Here is a 22707-nt window from a genome sequence, read left to right on the forward strand (position 1 = left end):
ACGCGCAGTTGAAAAATACGACATGGAAAAAAAATTGTAATTCCACCAGAAATACCTGCATTCACGTTTGAGTATGTTAGTGAAGACACATGGCTAAAATGTAGAATTATTTGTCATTTGTTTATCACAAACGAATATATCTACACAATGTACAAATATACAGACTTATAATTGATCGTCTATTTGCTGAAAACATCTTTACATCCAGTTTATTTTCCGATGAGTTCAAATTGTCACACATAATTACTGTTTCCGTAAAAAATGTTGACTCTAAAGCATCGTATAATAACAATAAGAGATCATTAAGGATTATGCTGAAAATACCTTTATCATTGTGAAATAATTAGTTTATGCATAAATTTGTTATTGCAGTGTAAAGCGGACCTCTGTTTCTACAACAGCCTAATTTACAGCTTGCCTATTGTTGGGCAAAATAGCACACTGTCATTGGCCTGCATATTTCACAATACTGCGAATCAAAACGCAGCGACAAAAACGAAGTTGCCGATAGGCAGCTCGAAAACAGGTCAAAAAAGTGGGCGTTATCGGTTCATACCGTAAGACCAGTTAGTTACGGGTCACGCAAGCAGAACTGTTTTGTTGGTCTCGAGCACGATTCCGGTAAGTTGCGTAGGTGGTAGACGTGATAAAGCTCCCCGAAGACTACGAAGCGAGCCATGAACACAACGTGAGCTTAGCGCTGCTTGAATAATTTGTACAAAACGTTCAACCCGCCACGTTGCCGCAATGTTGACATGGCTGTTGGTCCCGATACGGGTTTGAAGGGAATGAGCCAATTTCACTAAATGGTCAGCCTAAAAATGTCACGTTGCACTAAGGTTAGAGTGTGCACAAACGAAGATATGGCTAATAATAGATACGAAATAGGCAAACTAGTTTTCATCTCATTTAGGTCTAACGCCCGTATTAGATTTTAGCACGTACTTGATTGTTTTTAACGATCACGCAGTTGAAAGCTCCTATACTCTTTGCAGTTGAAAGCTCCTATACTCTTTCGAAAGAATGCCCTATTTAGAAATTCGTACATAAATGAACCTCTGAGAGACAGAAATGATTTGTGCATCGGCTGCATAACTGGGACTGACCTGTAATGTGCCCTGTGGAGCTTTGAGAATCATTTTTAGAAGGGCAAGATGAAGACGGTTAACTACTGCAGCGTCAGACTCGCTTCCAATATCCAGACGATCTGCGTTAAACAATCCGTTGACGCCGTTGTCCGCTAAAGTCTCGGGGCTTAAGCCAGCTACAGTGGTCCACGCAACCAGACCAGGCACAAACGTGTGCGCCGTCGGCATTACACTTTCAAGTGGTACAAATGCCAGAAATAGATTGAAATCAAGCCATGCCGATAGTAAATAGAGTAGACGCCTGGGTGGAAGCGATGTCGGATAAAGGAAAGTCGCTGTCGTAACAATCGTAGCACAGAATGCCGGACTCGTGTGAACTAACTGAACTCCGGCTGGCCTTACAACTGGTGCAGCGCTAAGAGGCTGAGTTGACCCGTTAGGTTCCACTGGCGAGAGTACGACTTCCGTTCCGTCGAACAGCTCTCGAAGAAGCTGACGCGTTAACTGTGATGATACATCACTATTTACGCCGGCCACATGAATCCAAAAGGCTGCACAGTCCAAAAGTATATCCACCTGTTGGCAAATGGTGGAAACAATAAAAGATTGTTATAAATAGTAAATGACCGCGATCAACATTTGTCATGATCTAAATATTTATAAGGTTCAACCTCCAAAAAAACAAAAGAAAAAATTTACAAGCACAGAGCGGTATTCGAGTCTATGTTAGAAGCAGTATGCACGAATTGATTCAAGTTGAAGTTCAGCCGTAATATAAGGTGCTTTAAAAAATTCTTGCACTACAATTCGCATTATTGTTGTTGTTTTGACCTTATCAGCAATTGGCGACATGGACAAACGGTCCTTGTCATCATGTAAGGTAAGCGAAACAACTCAAGACAAACAATCTATTTCATCAATTTTACAATATGCTAGTGTAACCGTAGTTAAAGTAGCGAACTGAGACATATCAGCAACCTTCACATATATTGATTTACATACAGAACAACTAAGAAACCTGAGACGTTACACGCCTTTCACTTACATTCAACGTGACGGCTAGTGAGACAAAACGGGAGAGGATAGGCATCCGCCGATCGAGCAGTTGCCGATCGCTTGGTGGAAACATAACGAAGAACAAATTGCGACCTGACTCTTGGGACATTGTCTGGAAGCACGTGCACATCACGTCTAGTAGATGCAATTCGCGAATCGCTGTTAGTTTTTTACGGCGTTTCTCGAGAAATACAAATTCTTCGAGGATCTCATTGCAGAGCTCAACTACCTTTAAAAAACGTTTAAAAAAGGTGGATAATTACTTCGCATCATAATTTCTTGAACTCGCATAATGCAAGGTATATATATATATGCCCGGATTCGAACCTAGACTATGTCTTTAAATTTAGTAGGTAAATACGTTACTATGGCACTCTTACGGGGACGCCTTACATAGTACTGGACTACGCTTCTATATATTGCGTGTTGGGTAGTTTAACACAGGCCGAGAAATTAAGTAACCAAAGAGGAGATATTACTAACGAGTCGACATAAATGCGAAAGGTTTCAAAAGCAAAATAGATACTGTTGTTATAACATCAACAAACCATAGGCGTCACGGGTGTCACAAGAATCTTCTGTAGCTGACCAAGCGCTTCAAGAACGACAGCTGGAAAGTCGAGCTTCCGGAGGAGCGTTTTCACTTCAGCTGCCATTTTTGTAGCCGATCGATTCCGATCACGCCGGATCTTCGTACCCAAGAAAAAGCCTAAGGTTAACGAATAAGGAACAAGCACCCTGAAATCGTAACAGGCACCTTAGTTCAGGGTTGATTATATTCTTAGCTACTCAAAAATGCTTCTTGACATCGTCAACCAACTTCTTTGTATTAACCATCTTGATCCCATAGGTTATATATAATAGAAACGTCGAATATGCTGGCGAGCACATGCTTGAAGTGTATTGGTCCCTTTATAGGAACCAGTTGTATGTAGTCGCTTTATTTGTATAAGTACATGAAAACATTGAGTATTAGGCATGTTTGCGAATTTATTCATTAGGAAAATAGGGATTTGGAACTAGATTACATAATGGACTCACCAACGGCTACTGTCGCAAGTCACGTGCTCCAAACGATATGTCCTTTGTTATGAAATGCGCGAATACAACGATACGTTTAACGAAAATCACTAACGCAAACCGTTTAAATGTTTTTAAGGACTTGAAAAATATTTTGCCTTCTATTTCATATTACTAGACTCGCATAAGCTCTTGAAAATTAAGAACCTTCTATCCAGCCAGTTTTAAGTCTAAAACATTAACTGTTTTATGCACCTGTTTAAGTGTCCCTCTAATATAGTGTATACAGATAATGTGCCATGCCTTTAAGCGGTTTTTGTTGCAAAAATAAGACATAGATCACTACACTTACCAATTTAAAGTTTCTCAATAAACTGGTCACTCCTGTTCAATCCTGTAAAACGAATTCCCCACCCAATTTTCACATTAAACACTGTTCGAAAATGTATAATGCTCTCAGCACTCCGTCCCTGTCGTTTCTTCAGGACTTCACTACACTGTGTTCAGTTCTGACTGGACGATAAATACAATAGTTTATTTGGAAACACAGGTTCCGCTCTTTACGTTAGAGTTCCGTCAAATTATTTCAAAGCTGCAGTTCACAGAGCTTGTAACGGATTCGCTCGTCTACTTTTACTGTGATATAATTCTCAATATATCAATACCCCACGCACTCACTATGCGTAAATATCAGTAGTTGATTGAATAACGATATCAGACGATTTCATGCAAGCGGAGCTTCGTTAATTTTCAATTTACTGACGGGCTGACCAATTCTGTGTCCCATTACCTTGATGGGTTATAAGACACCGGCATAATTTGGACCGTTTGCGGATTAACCTGTGAACGAAAACAATAGGGTAAACTGAGTTGTACATCTCTCTGTTGACAAGGAGTAATGTAAGTTTCGTTTGCATATGTTGCATGTAAAAGGTACGATGTCTCGGGCGCGTTATATTATTATATGATTATAACTTAGCCCTATTTTCGCAGAGTAAACGTCGCGTCATATGCTGGTCCTAAACGCTCATTTATTGTGCTTGGCTTTAGACCGAAGTATCTATAGTGCTGAACACATTATACTATTGAAGGAAATGGATTGCTCTATAAAATGTGTTAAGGAAATAGAGTTTCTAAGGAGGGCTAACTTGTTTGGTTTATTAACTTACGTCGCGTGCATCAACTAGTACAAAGCCAACGTGGTTGGCCATATAAAGTCATAGTTATTGTTTGAACAGAAGTCTGTTTCTAAGATGAAGTTGTTTTGATTTGGACGCATACTAATTAAAAACTGTCAAAATAAAATATATATTCGATAAACCAAGTTCACGTTCTCCCTTGTACGGGGCCGCGTATTAGTTTCCTTTCCGATTGTTCCTGGGCTACGTAGTAGTACTTGGCACGTTCAGTGGCCAACTAGTATTATGAAGTCCACGTGTTATTACCACGTGCTTACTTGTTCACTAGATAAAGCCTAGTAATTTTATTATATCTAAAACATCGATAGTTTTTTTAAACTATGCCGTTTATTTAGCGATATCACAGAGATATGTAGATTGAATTCGGACACGAACACGATATATATTCGGTTCGGGTCCGAAGTTCGGCGGTTCAGAGAGCTAATTCTGGTTTGTTCCCGGGGCGACAAATGAGCCACCATAGCAATGCAATGAAAATTTGTATGATTACTTTCCCTGTGATCTATACGTATAGGGTTAAAAATTAAACAAATTTAGCCATTAAGCTATAGTTTAGTAAGCGTTAGCTGAAAGCGACAATATTATGTTTTCTAAATTTTTTACGTTCGAAATCCGAATCTCAGTGAATAGAAAAAAGACACAGGCACTTTAGGTGTTTAGTGCTGTATTTTTGAAACTATCTCTATTGGTCGGGCCGTGTTATGTGATATTTTTTGGATTTATTTTATCCAAACATAACTAATAACATTATTGTGCAGCCTACTAAAAGAACCCGTCATATTTCTCGTAAACATGATTGTGACTATGGCTCAGCTAATTGGTGTGCAATGCAGGGCAAACCGGTGGTACAGCCAAATAAGTTTCATGAAAAAAAAAAAAAGAAATCAAGCAGACATGCCCCATAGTAAAGAGATGAAGATAGTAAAGAGATTTAATATTCTAAGCACTTCCATGGTTGTGTGATTTGCAAAGAATGAAGACACGTAGCAGCTTTTACAGCCATGTCGATGCGAAACTTCGGTTGGTGATGAGATGCGCTTTATAGGCTGCTTGAGAGACAAATATTTTATTCGCCCAATTGTTATCGTTATGTGACATTAAACACGTTTTCTCTCCATGGTATGATGGTCGTTTCTGATTTCCTAAATTTAAAAAATGACACAGTAAATAAGAAGTACAAAGACGCCTACTTCTTTTTGAGGCCTCTGTTGAATTATTTGTACATATAAATCACCTAGATGCAAATATTTGCTAAACATTTATTACGCCATAAAGCTGCGAGTGTTAGCTACTCTTATAAGTAGAAATATGTCTATCGCAGGTATTTTTCTTTGCCTTAAAAAAATTTGTTTTATGCATTGAAGTAACCTATTTATGGAAAGCAAATTTTCGTCTGCGCTTGTGGATAATTTTCTTTGTGCTGACAGCCTACGGCTCGTATTTAGCTTAACTTTGAAATATCTTTACTAAAATTATGAACTAAGTTAATGAAGTAAGATACATTAATCCTTACAGGATATTCTGTTATTGTTAGCTACGTAAGAGTGTCTTGATGAAACGCCTCTATGCATCGTACGTTTAAATGTCTTTCCCCCCAACAGCATTAGAACGCCCCTTTTCTACTGATTGCGCCATATACCTTATTAGTTTATGGCTTTGCAAAAGCCTGCAGCTATAATTCATGTCTAAAGTTCCTGTTATCGAAAAAATTATCTCGGGCAAAAAAGGTTGCTGAATAGAAGCTTAGTTAGATGTTAAAGCTTTGCATTGAATCGGTCACTCAGGAACAAAAAGAAAGGCCGAATTGAAGCTAACAACTCCTCGACGTTTCCATGACGCAGACGTATTCCAAGGTGCGTTGATGCTTAAGCGGCAGTCGACGGCATAACGGCGCAGTCGTGGCTTTTATTGATATTCAGTTAGCAGTCAGCATCTTTTGCCGATATAAATATTGGCGCGCCTTTTTAATTTAGCTTTGATATACAGAAAAGGTTTGTGTTTTTTTTGTGTTTAGTGTAATTTTCGGTGCAGGATGGTTAAAAATTATTAATATGTATTAAATAAAAATAAACCCGGGGTTACAAAGGAAACATATTTGGTTCGCGTTGAGTGCAAGGCATTAATACTCTATGGTAGCACGTAAACAGTTTTTAGTAAAAGCGTTGCGAAAATCTATCATACACTGTAACTCGAAATACTGCACGATCATGTTTAATGATAAAGCGCTTGCTAACATTGTGCGAATTCAGTAATGCTATGTTTACTATTCAGTACTGCCTGTAACCTATCTCAGATTAGTAGCCGATTTGCATAATGACAGCCCTAGCAATGCTGAATTTGGTGCCTGTATGTGTGGGCGTAAGTTTCCCTTATATGCGTACCGGTTTTTGACCACAAGGCCGAAGTATGCATGTTAAGATTACATATGTATATATATATATATATATATATATTAATGGGATGAGCTATTATGTACACCCGAGTTCCCCCATAATAGTATGTACATATTTTTTATGCTGTCCGGATGTGATATTCTTTCTCAAGATGAGCAATGTAAATTAGCACGTATAGTGTAGCTACGAGTCGGCCGTTGTAGCGCGTTCCTCATGCAGCATGTAAAACAATGCCTGAATTAGTTCTGTTACAATGTGTGGTAGATGCTCCATAAAGGGTAAAATCAAAGATTAAACACGAACTAGGTCCTTTAAAGGTTTGCAAGTGAAGAACTTTGTGGACTGGACTGTACATTTTATGCTAATTCAAGTAGTGATGATGGTGTAGCTCCTGAACAGAAATGAGCCTTTTTCTTACAAAAGGAATCGCTTAAACACTAGACAAGCGCATTCCAGTAAGGACTTCATTCCAGTAATATTTAAACAATATTATTGCAGGGCTTCTAGAGGCCGATTGCCGAAGCGTGTCGCGGAAGCCGACAGGACCCCGTCAGAAACTCCTAAGTAAGTCGCTTCATTCTTTATGCACATCGTTGTTTTTCTTTGTTGAGTAAACCTTTTATCTTCGGCGCGCATTTGGTTTTGAGGGACTTTTAGGCAAAGCGCTGGCAGAATGCTCACATTTAGTAAGAAGCGCAGAATTAGCTAGCTAAAATCAGTAAGTTAACACGCAGATATGGCATGTATATACGATTAGCTTTTATGTATTTAACGTGATTGCATCAACATTAGTATCAAAGAGATCTTACATGATGAAATTAATTAACATATCTTTCTTTTCATTCCTCTGTAATCAACAGATCATTATCTTCCGGCAGTGTCCAGTCTGATTTTGAGAAAATGTCGCTCGATAGTATGCAATCCGGCACGAGGCCGTAAGTTAAAACAATAATCGTAATTATAGTAATTAGTCGTATTAGTATAGTAATTAGTCGTAGTAAATTACAGTAATGTAAGGCGAAACTTGACTGCTTGAAACGTCCTTTGGGAGCTTGAGGGTCTTCATTTTACATCCGTTAAAGCAAAAACGGAGTGAAGAGCCACTGTTTTTTAAATCGTTAGAAGACTTTTGTTCCACCCGGTGTATTTGTCATGGAAGAAGTAGAGGAGCATGCTCGTTACAGAGCCAATGGTAATGGCTGATGGAACTATGGTGAGATGATATATACTGTACTGTAACCAGCCATGCAGTATTGCTGTGATAATTAAGTAGCAAAATTACCTTCGATACTTATTATGACCTTGTTGATTATTTCAGTAAAGGATCAACAGTCGATACAGGTGACGATTGGTACGTTCCTAAACCTGATGACCACTATGTACGGGCCGCGTAAGTTTTACTACACATAAGTTAATTAGCAAAATATAATAGCCAATGTTTTTACCGAAATCAAATATTTCATATACTTACTACAACATTGTTGCCCGTTTCAGTAATGAAGAAAGATCACAAAATGCTGATAACACTTCTTACGCTCCTGACCATGATGGCGGATGTGATTACGTTAACCCGAGGGGTGCGATGTAAGTTTCAATGCACATATATTGCTCGTCGTATTTTAAGACAACTCCTTTCAAGCTTTCTCCTTAAAGATTTTTTAAAGTATACGTTTCTCTCAAAGGGTGTGTTTACAGGAAAAAGGTGAGCACACTCGAAATTGCCGTATTACCTATGAAATCACTAGACATAGCTAACTTACGAAAACCAAAAATGCGACTAAGTATTAAACATATTGTAGACAAATAATCATTTTCTATGTGCCCATGCGGATATATAAATCCATCTTGGAGTTCAATCCGCTCCCTCTCATTTATTAACCGAGCAGACTCTCTTTTTTTTGTTTTTTTTTTTGAATTTGTGAATTTCTTCTCGAATTCGAAACGAAATATGTTAATCTCTACAAAATACAATGAAACAAAATTAGTTGTTTATTAAAATGTAGTATTTTTCCAAAAAAAATCTAGATTTCGAAATAATTTTACATAAATATGCGGAATGAAAAAAATTAAGCTGTTTAAGAAAAATTAGGAAAGCGTTATACATGTATGATATTCATCTGTTTTAGGTATCAAAGTTCGTCGAGGAACAGCTACGATCGGTACGTTAGATTTGCGTTCATTGACGGCTGATGGTGCAGGCCGGCGTTCATATGTGCGTATGAACCGGGATTTGAAGGCTGGATCAGCCGTATTTCTTGAAGGATGAGTTAAAAAAGTTAACGCTTTGAAAATATTAATACTTAGTTTACTTTTGTATGACAATACCTTTTTAGATACTACGATACCGATAAAATGGAAAAACCGACATCAAGAGAAGGTGAGTCTGCTTTCGAGTATTACATCTTAAAAATTACTACAATACCTTAAACTACGTATGCAAAAATCACATAAGCATAAATAGGGCCACGCCGTAATGAAGGAAGATATTAGTATATTAACGATACTACTCAATTTTATAAACACTTAAGTTCTAGCGGTTTCTTCCAAAAGCTTTCTTTTCCTGCTTACGTTCATTCGTTTTTAACCTCTAATATACAATTCGAAAGCGTTTTTCTGCTCTATCAACACGCTGTTATGGTATTTTGTTACACAATTGTAAGTAGCCCTGGACGTGTACTTTGTGTACGGTAACGGCGCTATCACTGAGAGGACTGCTTAAAATTAGCTTGTCAGTTATATTTGGGATCTAAGGAATACCCCCTGCTACTACGCTTGTGGCACTGTCTGAAGGCACACTTGAAGGGAAAAAGCTGACAAACAACTCGAGAATAGGTCGAAAAGATGGGCTACAGAAGACTGTCGTCAGCACCCTAAATCCATTGGAATTACAGAGAAACATGGAGCTTACGTACCTCATGAACTCCTTGAATTTAACAATAAATTAGGGCTGTACGGTGCATTTCAACATTTTGCCCGGTATCGAGCGTCACCCGGTTAGAATAATCGATTTTTACGCAGAATTGTCACGGTGATGGTAAGTAACGTCTGTACGTTCACATGAAGCACAGATCAGAATTGGTAGCTCTATAAAGGAAGCCGAGGCTTAGGGTCCAAGTAGATTTTCATTAAAAAATGGTTATCCTTAGGTCTGGTGAGACTCCAGCGACCTGAAATTTTAGGAATTGCTTGCTATGAATCAAACAGTTGATCAGCACGTTTATTTAGTTCAGTTATATTGAGTCAATTTGGCTATTCAAAAGAAAAGACCCAACAGACGAGGTCAAAGCATCCTGCTCTATGACAACGTGAGGCCATAAACGACAAACATCATCAAAGCTGCCCTCCTAAACTTCAAGTGGAAGATTTTAATGGATCCTCTATACTCTCTGGATCTTCATTAATCATTATCGATCATCTTCATTAATTTATCTTCACAATGGATCAGTAACTTAAAACGTAGTAAAACTTCTTCGAGTCAACTTCTTCCGATACCTTTCGGAGAGATGGCACATACCTTTTGGCGGAAAGATAGAAGAAAGTCGTAAACAATAATGAGAGATGCATAACATAACTCTAACACGAACAAAAAGCGTAATATTTTCTATTCACTGAAAAACCGCAGTTACTTAAATAATAAGCACCCGCAGTTTTAATAAAATAATCTAATAAGTTTAATTATAGTATGACAAATTCTGAAAATTTGCTTAGAAGAAAATAGAGCTTTTATTTATCAAATAGGCTATAAGTGTATTACTTATAAATATTAAAGGTGTGAGTTTTTAGTAATATCAAAACTACGCAATACCAGAAGAATCTATGTGAATATTGCTTAGTGGAATGCTTAGAATAGCTTAGTGGGTACTGTCATTAGACAATACTAACCAAATACCTAGAAATGTGCCAAGTGAGAGCAAATTACACATTAAGAAAAGTGTAGGCTGCCTAAAACCTTTCATTTTCTAACACAATACCTTTCTATTTGCTTGAGCAAATATCTTACACTTGCAAAATTAAACTACCGTAACAATAACTTTATTTCCGCTTACGTGCTTTTGGTCAAGTATGTGCACTGATCCCAAGACTACAGTTCTTCTAGTTATCCCAAGGTAGTAGAGCATCCGTAAGTGCTATCAACAGACAATGCCTCGCGATTGTCTTAACGACCATTCAGAAATTCGCCGTGACGGTAATGGGTTGGAAAGTCACAAAGCAAAGGTGTGCATTCCTTGCACATCGAATAACGTGTCTAATAATACATCCAATGCCTTTATGGTAGTTGCATAATTTTGACTGCATATGGCCATCATTAAAATTGCAAGTAAGTTCTGTGACCAAACTCATTCTGCACAGGATTCTTCACAGAGCATTTCGGCTCATCTTAACGTTAACTTTCTCTATTGTTGATCTATGTGGATGCTTTTCTCTATATCCATACCATCAATTATGGTAATAGATCCGTTGGAGGTTGAATATATTCTGATTAGCCCATCTAAACAATGACAATGATCGTTACTAAGTATTCGCTTGAGTCTAACACTATAACAATGTTCTCTCGTTACAACGTATTCGTAATTTGTTTTCTATAATAAGCATGATAAACTGTGCGCGGTTTTTGTAGGTGTACAATTTTGCCTTTGCTTAACTGGCAGCGGTCTGCTGAACACTTGGAGTGGTTATTATTCGAAATATTAAGACAGTCGAATTACAGCCACTCATACCTTGTAATTTGCTTTACTTGATATGACATATTGTGTGATGGCAGATAAATTCCATCAACAATATTCGAGTTATAATTGTCTAGGGTATAAAGTATGTAGTATAATATAAATAAAAAAAACTTACTGTGATCATGAAGGACTTTGATTTCTAAAACATCATGGGCAAAAATTTTAAGTCATAATCTGGCGACGTCGTCATTTTTAGCTTCGTCGATATTATGCTACCTAGCTGCGAGTAAAGAGCAGCATCGCTCTAACAATCTTGTGTTGATTATAATGTATTACTCAAAATTTTCATTGGCCAGATGGTCAGATGATTGTTTTTGCTTCTTTATTAGCTTATATTCGGCCCATGGCTTCCAGCGATGAAGCCTCTTAGACACTACTTTGGAAGTCGTCAGGTAAGAACGCTACATGTCGTAGCCACGCGATCTCTGTATATACCCTTATGTTCACTAACGGTCATTTACAAAGTCAAAGTTTCCGTAGGTACGTTTACGATGTTTTACGGGATGTATTTCAGATAGAGGAAGACCCACAAAAGAGCTAACGAAGAGTTATGGAGGCGGCGGTTATAACAGAAACGCGGAAAATCGTCAATACCCTTCTGTGCAACGTTGCGAAAATTGCGAAGGCAAAGGTCATGACGCTTCGCAATGTCCTTCAGCGCCGATGCAGCAACATATGAATTTTCCAGCACCTTCAAACCGATTTTACGATAGTTCGCGTAATTACCATGGTGAATCGAGGTCACGTGACGATTCTAGCTGGGGCAGATATGGCTCCAGTTCAGGACAATTTCAAAATGATCGTTACGAAAACAGAAATGTTTATCAACGAGACAACGATAGCAGGTACCATGGAAATGACGATTACAGACAAGCTAAACATGACCACGGGGAGGAGAATGCGTTGAACGTACATCGGAGCAATCAAGAAGGTCGCTTCTCATCTCAGTTCCAGGAAAGAATGGGTACGAACGACGAGAATGCCCAAGCAAAACCGTACCGGAAGAAAATTGAGGTGAATGAAGCTAGTGCAATAAGCCGAAATCGAACGGGCACTAATTTTAGCCGGTACGAGAATATTCAAGTCAAAGTGTTGGACCGAAACGGGAAGCCGGACCCTTCTTTTGAAAAGTTGAAACTGCGCTCATTTGAAGATGCTAAACTTGACCGCGAATTGCTAAGCGTACTTCAAGCGATGGACTTCAAGACGCCGACACCCGTGCAGAAGTATGCCATCCCAATCATCTTAGCCAACAAGGACATTATGGCATGTGCTCAAACGGGTTCAGGGAAGACCGCAGCCTTCGTATTGCCGTTGATGCAGATTATCTTGCAGGAAAACCCGGAAATACGTGAAGGCCCTCAGTCCCCATTAGCATTAATTTTGGCGCCCACTCGGGAACTCGTGTGTCAGATTACCGTAGACGCGAAACGGTATGGGATTCGCACGAAAATACAGGTGAAGGAATGTTATGGAGGGACACACATTGGCACCCAGATTAGTAATATACGGGAAGGTTGCCATATACTCGTGGGTACTACAGGCCGTGTCAAAGATTTCCTGAACAGGCGTGTAATCAGTTTAGAGCGACTCAGATTTCTCGTTTTCGACGAAGCTGATCGTATGTTAGACATGGGGTTCTTAAATGACATCAATACAATTGGCAGTTATTTTAAGTTAAATAATATGAAGCCACAAACTCTCATGTTTTCGGCAACTTTCAAACCAGACGTTCAAAACATGGCAAAACAATTTCTAGCTGATGATTACATAAAACTTGAAGTCGGGTTAGTTGGTGGAGCTAATGAAGACGTAATTCAAGTTATCGAAGCGATTTCAGGCGTGGGCCAAAAGAAAGACCGTGTTCTTGAAATCATTCGAGCCGACCTCGCAGAAAATCCTCTAGCAAAAATCTTAGTCTTTATTGAAACTAAAAGGTCCGCAGACTTCCTCGCAGCGTATCTTTCGGAGATGAATTTGAAAACGACTTCAATCCATGGGAATCGGTTCGTATACATCACAAAATACGTATCTGGTATCAAATATAATTTACCCCTCATTAATTGAAGATCTTTGTATCTTTAGATTTTGTCGGCAAGTACCCGCATCTCTTAACTCAATAATTTCTCATTCTCCAGGAATAATAAGGAAGGCGTTGGTCTACTAATACTGATGCATTACTTATTTTCGGTTACGACGTCGTTCTAGCTACCAAGGGCAGCGAGAACAGGCTCTTATGGACTTTCAGTCGGGAGATTGCGCCATATTGGTCGCCACGTCGGTCGCAGCTCGTGGACTGGATATTAGTGGTGTAACTCACGTAGTGAACTTCGATATGCCAAAAGAGGCGGATGAATACGTTCATAGAGTAGGCCGGACAGGTCGTCTCGGCAATCAAGGTCGAGCGACCGCATTCTTTGATTCGAGCCGTGACTTCGCAATACAAGAACGGCTCAAGGAAATCCTAATGGACTGTGGTGCAGAAGTACCGGATTTCCTGCGTTACTGAATGTAGTGTCTTCTTTCGATTCTGATATCTATCAGTAATTAAAAACCTGCAATTAATTTTGTTCCGAAAACATCTGGGATCTAAAGTTTTCTAAATTAAAAAATAGCAATTTATTCTTTACTGTAGATTCTGGCTTAGTAACAATATGGAGTACAGAAAAATTTCTATCTATACACTTCATACAATTTGCTAAGAATCAGATTTTTTTGATTGGTTGTTCTAATGTTATAAACGCATATATGTATTCTTTTTCGTCGAAGCGTATGACACGCTTGTTATCGAGGTAATTTTATACTGAGTTTATTAGACTCTTGATATCCTTAGAACATGTAACATGTGAGTCTTTTTCTTCTTATTTGCAATGCAGTGTCTTTTCTGTATATTAAAACCAGGGGATAAACCGCTACCTATCATGCCGAATCTTCATTAACTTCAGAAAATTTTTGTTTATTCAGCCATTTGAGGGCGAACCACAAGTATCAATCTTTGAAACTATCTAATAAACACCTCAAATATCATTACATTTAATTGAAGGCTGATCAACGCCAAAATTCGGTGCAGGTTTATTTTGGTTCCCAAATCAATAAAGGTTCTTGTTACAAATTGTCGTCGCCATCGAATGCAATGCGCTGTTTTTTTATTTGCTTAACTATGACTCTCTATGAAATTAATAGCAACGACGAAAAACCACACAAAAACGTGCAAACCAGTTGGAAAAGTTTAGAACAGTCCGAATTTGTTATAGTCTTACCATCCTTAAGATAGTCGATTATAACGAGTTTTTGTATTTTTCCAACGTGTAATAAACACTCTAACTTCAGTCATTGTACAATTTTTTTGCCGATTTCACGTTTCGTATTCTTATTTGATCTATAAACGCTGCTTTAAGTTGTGTGTCTTAATCTAACACTACGATATACAGCCGTAACGCATGTTATTTTTCATAGTAAAGTAATATCATTTCTAACGTTTAGCAGTTCTGCAACTGAGAACGCAATTTTGAATGGTATTACCATAAAAAAAATATGTTGTATATTTGCATGCGTATGTAATTCAATAGTGCTAAACAGCCATTGCCGTGTTGGGTACATAGACCGATAACTCAGGTCTCTCGCCTAGATGAAAAAGAAATATGACCACAAAAAAGACAGATCCATACATCATTATGTATGACCCATCATAGCTCCATGATAATATGTACTCATATCCAACCAAAACTAAACGTGCATGATTCGACTACATCAGCGCCGCGATACAATTGAAATCACATTTGTTCATTCAAGTGAATAAAATGGTAAACTGCGTATTCGCGAAGCGCGCGACGAAGTCTTTTACTGTGAACACAAGCAACGAGTTAATATTGGCGTTTTTATCTGCTATGCACATTTGAAAGAGTAAAGTAGTATAATCTACTCTCTTACAACTATGCTATAATAGATAGGCCCTTTCGTCTATATACAAAAAGGCCTATAATGACAATTAACTAATCACCAGTTCGTGTATCCGACCTATTGTAGTATTGCACTGTAAAAAATAACTCAAATTTTTTATATGTATGGTATATACTATCTAGTTTGTGTTACTTAAGGAACCTAGCCAAACGGAGAATAAGCTAGCTCATCACGGGTCCGCTGATCTTACACAAAACAGAGGGAGCAGTCAGCAGTAGCAGCATCACTGTCACGTGTCACTTGATGCGAGCCCCTAGCTGTTGCTTCTTTTTGATGAGCAATTAGTAACAGGCACCCCTCAAGCTCTAGCGTCGCTCACAGCATCCGTCCTATCGTAGGCGACAAACGAATGGGAAAAGTAAGTATCAGGCGTGGCAGTGTTCCAGCTGTCGTTGCAGTGTTTGATTCAAACTAAACAGCAAAAGCATAACTAAGCGCGAGGGGATCTACCAACAAAGATGTATACATTAAGTGGTACAAGGTAACCCTTTTCAAGTGTCTACCTGGTTTATGTTTGATATAGGCTAACTGAGAACCTACATATGCGTTTAAACTTCTTTGAAGCTTTTCATCAAAAAAAAAAAACACCCATCTATCTACGAGCAGCAAGCACTTACTTAACCATTACATCCGCTTGGAATCATTATGATTACTGCCTATTGTCAGCATTAACTGGCTTCCGTTGTATGACCTGCCTGATGCAACGTCAAGCTCGTATGGCGTCATCCAGCGTTGCCAAAGAACACTCATGTTCTCGAATAGATTTTCCCACATCTGTTAGCATTAGCGATCAACTATGCTACGAACAATTACCAGCTGGTTTATTACCAAACCTGTCGGACGCTGACCTCTTCGAGCGACTATAGATTCGATATATCAACTGCTTGGACGTATCAATATAGTTGACAGTGCACAATAATGATTATACATAACGTCGTTGCATGGCTATCCTTTATCTGTAGGAATTAACTCTCGCAACGAAAAGGACGCACTCGAGAACAAGGTTCTTCAAAACAGCACCGGAAAGGGAACTTTTCAAATCAATTTTTTTGGGAAAAGACCTAATTTCAATTGGCTAGTTAGTTACAAGCGAAAAGTAAGTTCAAGTAGAAGGATGCGCACGAGGACAAATGTTGATGCTCAGCAGCCCATCGTTTCCGGCACGCTATAACATCAGCTCAAACGCACAGCAGCGAACAACATCTGAAGTCGATATCGTTTTTCTATACGAACTCGGCTTTTAAATTTTGAAGATTAAGAGCTACGAATACGCCACTGGCTAAAGCAGTTCCTGCCACTATATTTGTCTACGCACTATTTTCATTACAGATCTTAAAACCAGGGATTCGAATGGGACTTTCGTTCGAAGTAAAAAATATCATCTATATCAAGCGTATCATTTGACCGATTATTTTGAAATGTGACATTTGCTCGCGAAACTACGGCTAAACGCGCACTTTCCAATAATGAGATGAATAAACTTAAAGCACTCTAACATTGTGTAATGGAGGCATCCGTTCCTCTAAAAATTGGCAGATACGGATGCAATCGTTTTCAGTTTGTGAATCTAATAGTCGTTCAGGGGCCTAATTATCGGTATTAAAGTTGCAACCCAAAGCCACGCCTATTTCCTTTCATGCGAGTAGGTATTTTAAAAGCGATTAAAATATCTTTAAGGTCTAGCATCCCTTCGGAAACTTGCACGTGTTGGCCTATGATTCCACGCACTGACACTTGCCGAAAAGTAAGCTATGGTTGAAATTCTATCATCAACTCAGAAATTAAAAAAACATATTGAAATACTTCAATCCTTATAAAGTAATATTAAAAGTGACAGTATACGCAGTCGTTGACTATTTAAGCAATATATTGCGTAGCTACTAGGCAATTTCAATGAATATTCTGTAGTGTCTTGTTGTTACATTTCAGAAATATTTTATGTTAATTTACCAAACTGCAATAAGTTTTTAAGTGGATGTTTTTAAGCCTGTAACGACCCGAAGCTTAGATATTTCTACTGTATTGCAAAGCAACTATCCTTATATTCAGGCTAGTTGCCTTTACTCTGAATTTCGCGCCTTTATATATATAAAGGCAAATAAGCATATTTCTGCATTTAGGAACTATATCGTGTTGTATACATATCATTGTTGTATTTAATAGATTGTATTTGCAAGCTATTGATTTAGTTGAAAAACGATAGTCTTTTTTGGAGTTTGTTTAATATAATTTGGATAATAGTTTGGATAATTTGCTCAGCATTTTTGCAAGTCGTTGACTGCAAACGCGACCATCTTTTTTCAACCTTCACTGGTGGGTAACCATTTTTATTGGTCTAGTGCCGGAAACTGTTTGTTATTTATTACTTTTTTATAAAAAAAAATAACATTTACCAAAGTCTGACTCTCGAAGAACATAAAACCAACTGATGTGTGATACGGTAATCCGGTTTCACAAACGACCAACACCAGCCTTGGCAACCCGATTACACCACAGTGCTATGATACTATGTTTTGTTCGTAGCTTGGTAAGCTAACATTTTTCGCATGGAGCTGCCGAAGCGCCACGAAACTCCATGTTTTTTGTATAAAAAGTTTCTATGTAACCTGCGGCTTTCGAGCGGCTGCGTTTCAGCACGAAACAGATTCTAACCTAGACCACCACGCTAGGTTTAGCAAATAAACACAGTATCCACTGCATCAGCACGCGGAACAAAGTCATAAGGAAAATATAACACTGGGAAACGTTTGCAAAGTGAGTTAATCCATCGCAGTATCGAGGTCAGATCAAGTATTGCATAATAAACGCTGCAGTGTAAGCAGCACTGCATTGAATAATGTTGCCCTTATCAGATGGGGTGCATACTTAAATCTAAAAATGCCACTCTATTTTAATAGTCGATCTACACACGCGTGTATTTGTATGGCAAAACAATTTTGCCCCTAATTTTCGAATGGTGACACGATTCACTTGATCTAACCCAGTACATTTCAACTAGGTTATCAACATATCGAGCATCGACAATTGGATATGCTAAATCTTCAACTGGTTGGTGTGCGTGCATGAGAAGTTTCGAAACGTAAGTACGCTAGTATGTTGAGTAAGGTTTTCACGTCGCATTAGCAACAATGCATATTGTTGTGTAAATAAACTGTTTGTCTTGGCGAACTAATACGCATAGACAAAAATAAGGCGTCGTTAGTTGATATGCTTTGCACATATACACAAACAAAAATCGCGTTAATACACGTGTCTACGCAATACGCCTGCTCTCCATCGAAACTGTACTGCTACACAAATTACGCCACGTGTCGTTGAGTCCGTTGTCTGCTGTGGGCTTTACGCATAGACGGCGCCAAAAGTAGAAGCATTAGGTACGTAAGCAATGTGCTGCGCTCTTTCAAACGTGTGCTGTAGATACCGTTACCACCGCCTTTAAACTTCCTTTTTAGTAACTATTTTTTTTATATTTACTATTTGACAGTAGTAAACATGTCTGACGTCTGTGTTTCCTTTTTGGTTCTATATATCTATTTTACGTCTTGCTTTTCATATTCTAGCCACTAGACTTTTCAATTTTTTTTATTAATTAATTTGACCAATCGAAATGAATTGTGGTTTTGCGTATACAATTAAGATATAACATACAATCTACATTGTAAATTATAATGATCTGAACAAAATTTCTCATCAGTCATGCTTTTGAAATTATATTTGTGCTAATAAGAGGCTAATCATAGTGTTAGGATGTTTTTGTTATTAGAATCGTAAGTCTTTTTTAAAATGAAATTTGAATAGAAATTGGCCCCCTACCTATTTTTTTTTTCGGTTTCCTCTATCTTTTCTACTGTAGGACAAAAACTCTACTGTTTAGGGTAAAAAATGTGCGCCGTTTTGGCAGTAAATCTCTAAGGTAGAGCAGGGATGTAGAACCGATACTCGATATCAATTTACAAATGAAATATACTACACTATGACTTAGTAATAATTGCGCCGGCCACATAATCATTTGTTGCTCGACAGCCGAAAAAATCAATATTTTCGTAGTGTCAGCAAGCGTCTGATGCAACACCATTTATTATTTTGCCGAACAAATAAGGACAGTCTGGTCGAACGGAAAGTAATGCGGAACTGTATTAGTGTTAGTTAGCGACAATGAGGTCGATAGCTAAAATATTCGTAATATTATTAATTACCGTCTATTTCCTATGCATAGGATTTATTACCAATCTGTCTTACGTGACACATACATAAAGACGTTGAATTAACGGATTATGCATAGATTTTTTTGTTTAAAATAGATAGCACAGTGCCTCGGACGACAATCAATAAATGTCGTTTTCTTTAGGTTTGTTATTGCAAAAGCACTCTTCTAGCGTTTCGTGCAGGTGAATAAAATGTTCTTTACTTAACGTACGAGTCAAGCACGTCTCCCTCTGGCTCTCTCAGTGGTCAAGATGGGCCTTAGCTTGTTGCTGTCCTGCTTGCGAGGTTTTGCTAGCTCTCTACATATTGCATTAAAATTATGGCAGTAAGACTTTATATTCTTCGGTGGACTAACTCACGGAGATCGGCCAGCGGATAGTAGTACCCTTTTTTAGCGGTAGAATTCATGCTTTGTTCATCAGTGTCTGACAAATGCAAACGTAAGGAAATCCTATGGTGAATTTTGGCTATATCATAAGCCTTTACCTATGAAATGAACTTCTATATCGTACTTCTGCATTTCTTTTCTCTCTGCGACATCCTAAGCGTTCTTCTATAGGTGCATGTATTCGATTCTTTATCGTGACACTGCGGGTCTCGATAAATATCCAGTTAAAGTTTAACATCCTGCTACACACTGATATTACGCGTACATTTATTGGCATGTTTTTTAGCCTAGTGGAGCGATTTTATTTAAAGGGTTCAATAAATTAGCTTAGGTTAGAAAGCATAGGGATGTCATCAATCGCGCAGCTCAACGAATCACTATAAATGTTCCATACAAACCATATTTTATACTAATTGAAAATTATTGCACATCCGACCTGCAGCGACTCTCGGATAAAGCCAATATCGCTTTTGGTATCCTCAGACCTCAGTGCTATTCACAGGTCCGTTTTTATAAAGCTGCGCATTAGATACCCATGACCTTCAATTGGAGTACTGATAGCTTTTTGCAAATATGGGCATCGAGAAGATTCGAAAAACACTTCAGTAGCATGTACCTATCATACGAGGAAGCAGAACATAGAGGTCCTACCGGGCGTTTGTCGTTAAAAAGGTATCATTTCTTTTTATGTGTGACGATATGAATTCATCACCTGAAAAATGCTGTATCACGAGCACCCAGCGATTCAATCGGATACTGTAAAATCGTAAACACAGAATAAAATCTGCTATATTAATAAATTGGTATGTTGTCTATTTAGTACTTAATATAGGTACTATGAGAGATCGAAAATTATTACAGTAAATGCAACAATGCTATTCTCGCCGCGCGTAAATATGGCGCCAGTGCCGAATAAACCGTACATATCTATTTTAAATATTCTCAAAATATTTTCAAAACTGTGTAACATTTAGGAATGTTCTATAAACTAGAGAAAAGTCCAGATCTGTTTCAGTTACCGTTTATGTCAATTTTGGCCGCAGCAAAGAGTGTATTAAAAACTCGACTTGAAGAAAAAGCAACATTTTTGCAAGGAAAAGATCAGGTGTGACCGCAAAGCAATGTAAATACTCAAATTCATCTTTGCGCTAAACATGTTGATCTCATTTGTCGTTTGCGTCTTTATACGAACCACCGCCAAATACCACCGAGGACGACATATTCAATTTGGCAAGATCGATCACAAGCTATGTATTACGTGTTAAAAGTTAAGTGTAGGATAGTGAAGAAATACAGCTTTCGGATGAGACTTGTGGAATGAGCAACAATATTCTATCAACTTAATGCAGCAGTTTCTCAATTCAGTTAAAAACAATGACGAACGCTACTAATTTACTTTGCTTTATTTATCAATATATTTCTTATAAGTTGGGTTCGGCGAGCATTAAAACAGATTTCCTGCTTTCATAACTAAAATTATGTGTTACAACTAGGTTAACCCTTATATTCGAAATGTAGACTCGTAAAGTTGAGTCCAAGTTCTAAATACGCCAGCATTTACTGTCAGTTATTGTTAAAAATGCTCGAAGAAACTCTCTGTCCTGAAATGCGAGAAACGGCTGAAGTCATCAAGGCGTGAGTTCTACTTGTTTTTCAGGGTGTACGTGCATTCACACTGTTATCGCATCTTCTATACTTTATAAACTTAAGTTTCTTTCGGCAGATGATGCGGGGCGTATGTACTGCGACGAAACCGGACACAAATCAAAAGCGTGCCCGATCGTGCTGCACGCTAGGCCTGTTATTGGGTATATTATAGAAGAAAGGGCTTACTAAATGTCGGTAGATGTTCGTGATTACTTCCGAAAAGTCTTAGCTACGCTGTGTAACGACCTTAAATGACGTCGATACCTTTCTTTGGCTTCCATAGTTAACTGTTATGTGGTTCGCGACGCCTTTGGTAAGTTCAGCTGTTCTATAAGGTCAATAAAATAAGCTGTGATTTTATGATGTCGCCGGGTGCTTCGTCTGCGCATAAGCACTTTGCATATTAAGCTAATATATTAAATAAGTTAGAACTGTTTTTGACATCCGATTTCGGTTTAACAAGCGCGCTCATCTAAAATCGATGACTGCTTGATGAAAGTTTGTTCTAAGTAAGATATAAACAAAGCTTTTGGCCACAGTGGGAAGAAAGTGCTTTGTTTCTAGAATCTGAAGGAGTACCAGCTATTATCCAATCTTTCCACGAGCTATTAACACCCACCGAGGCAATAAGATCTTGTTTTCATCCTCGATGCAAAAATCAACTACAGAAATTATTACTCGTAATCCAAGGGATGTGCTTATTATGTGCATAGGCAAATTTTTGACAAAGGTTCACGTTCATAGTACGGTGCTAAATGAAGAAGACGTACTAGCACAGTACGTTTGTTTTAAAGAGACGAATACAACACGAACGGGCTGCATGTTCCATAAACTTTTTTAGCAACCGTCGAAAAAGCTGAGGTATTTAAAAGAAATTATACGTTATGCCAAGATGGCGGGTCGGCTCATACTAGCCAATTAGTGAAAAGTTTAAACAAAAAATGTATATGTTATATACTCGAACCCGGCTATCTTACCTTTTTAGATATTCTCGCCACACTGAAAAGTATAGTAACCGCGTGT

At 38.2% G+C, this 22707-nt stretch overlaps 2 protein-coding genes and 1 long non-coding RNA gene across 6 annotated transcripts; 1 reads left to right on the top strand and 2 right to left on the bottom strand.

The window, feature by feature from the left end:
• Window positions 1–94: 94 nt before the first annotated feature.
• On the bottom strand, window positions 95–3660 carry LOC111269384 (integrator complex subunit 15). Of its 3 annotated transcripts, XM_022848933.2 has the most exons (6): window positions 3517–3644; window positions 3186–3227; window positions 2693–2882; window positions 2134–2373; window positions 1107–1664; window positions 95–815 (listed from the first exon to the last, which is right to left on the bottom strand). In XM_022848933.2, exons 3-6 carry the CDS (start codon window positions 2798–2800, stop codon window positions 579–581), a joined length of 1143 nt encoding a protein of 380 aa, XP_022704668.1. In that variant the 5' UTR covers window positions 2801–2882; window positions 3186–3227; window positions 3517–3644; the 3' UTR covers window positions 95–578. The 3 variants fall into 3 exon arrangements, with proteins under 3 accessions (XP_022704668.1, XP_022704667.1, XP_086828203.1); XM_022848932.2 differs by lacking the exon at window positions 3186–3227 and having other exon boundaries at window positions 3517–3660; XM_086972077.1 differs by lacking the exons at window positions 3186–3227; window positions 3517–3644 and having other exon boundaries at window positions 2134–2369; window positions 2693–2832.
• Window positions 3661–3973: 313 nt separating this feature from the next.
• LOC111269382 (uncharacterized) lies at window positions 3974–14617 on the top strand. 2 transcript variants are annotated; one of them, XM_022848927.2, is made up of 9 exons: window positions 3974–4064; window positions 7255–7320; window positions 7617–7691; window positions 8075–8146; window positions 8251–8340; window positions 8883–8915; window positions 9090–9133; window positions 11998–13489; window positions 13692–14617. In XM_022848927.2, coding segments are annotated over exons 1-9 (2175 nt in total). In that variant the 5' UTR covers window positions 3974–4062; the 3' UTR covers window positions 13993–14617. The 2 variants fall into 2 exon arrangements, with proteins under 2 accessions (XP_022704662.1, XP_022704663.1); XM_022848928.2 differs by having other exon boundaries at window positions 13622–13712.
• LOC111269389 (uncharacterized) lies at window positions 14516–20819 on the bottom strand. The gene is made up of 2 exons (XR_002685743.2): window positions 17837–20819; window positions 14516–15772 (listed from the first exon to the last, which is right to left on the bottom strand). It is a non-coding gene; the product is annotated as an uncharacterized LOC111269389 (long non-coding RNA).
• Between the last annotated feature and the right edge of the window lie 1888 nt (window positions 20820–22707).

Source organism: Varroa jacobsoni, unplaced genomic scaffold (assembly GCF_002532875.2).
Source record: "Varroa jacobsoni isolate VJ856 unplaced genomic scaffold, vjacob_1.0 scaffold_1383, whole genome shotgun sequence".
In the NCBI taxonomy this organism is placed as follows: domain Eukaryota; kingdom Metazoa; phylum Arthropoda; class Arachnida; order Mesostigmata; family Varroidae; genus Varroa; species Varroa jacobsoni.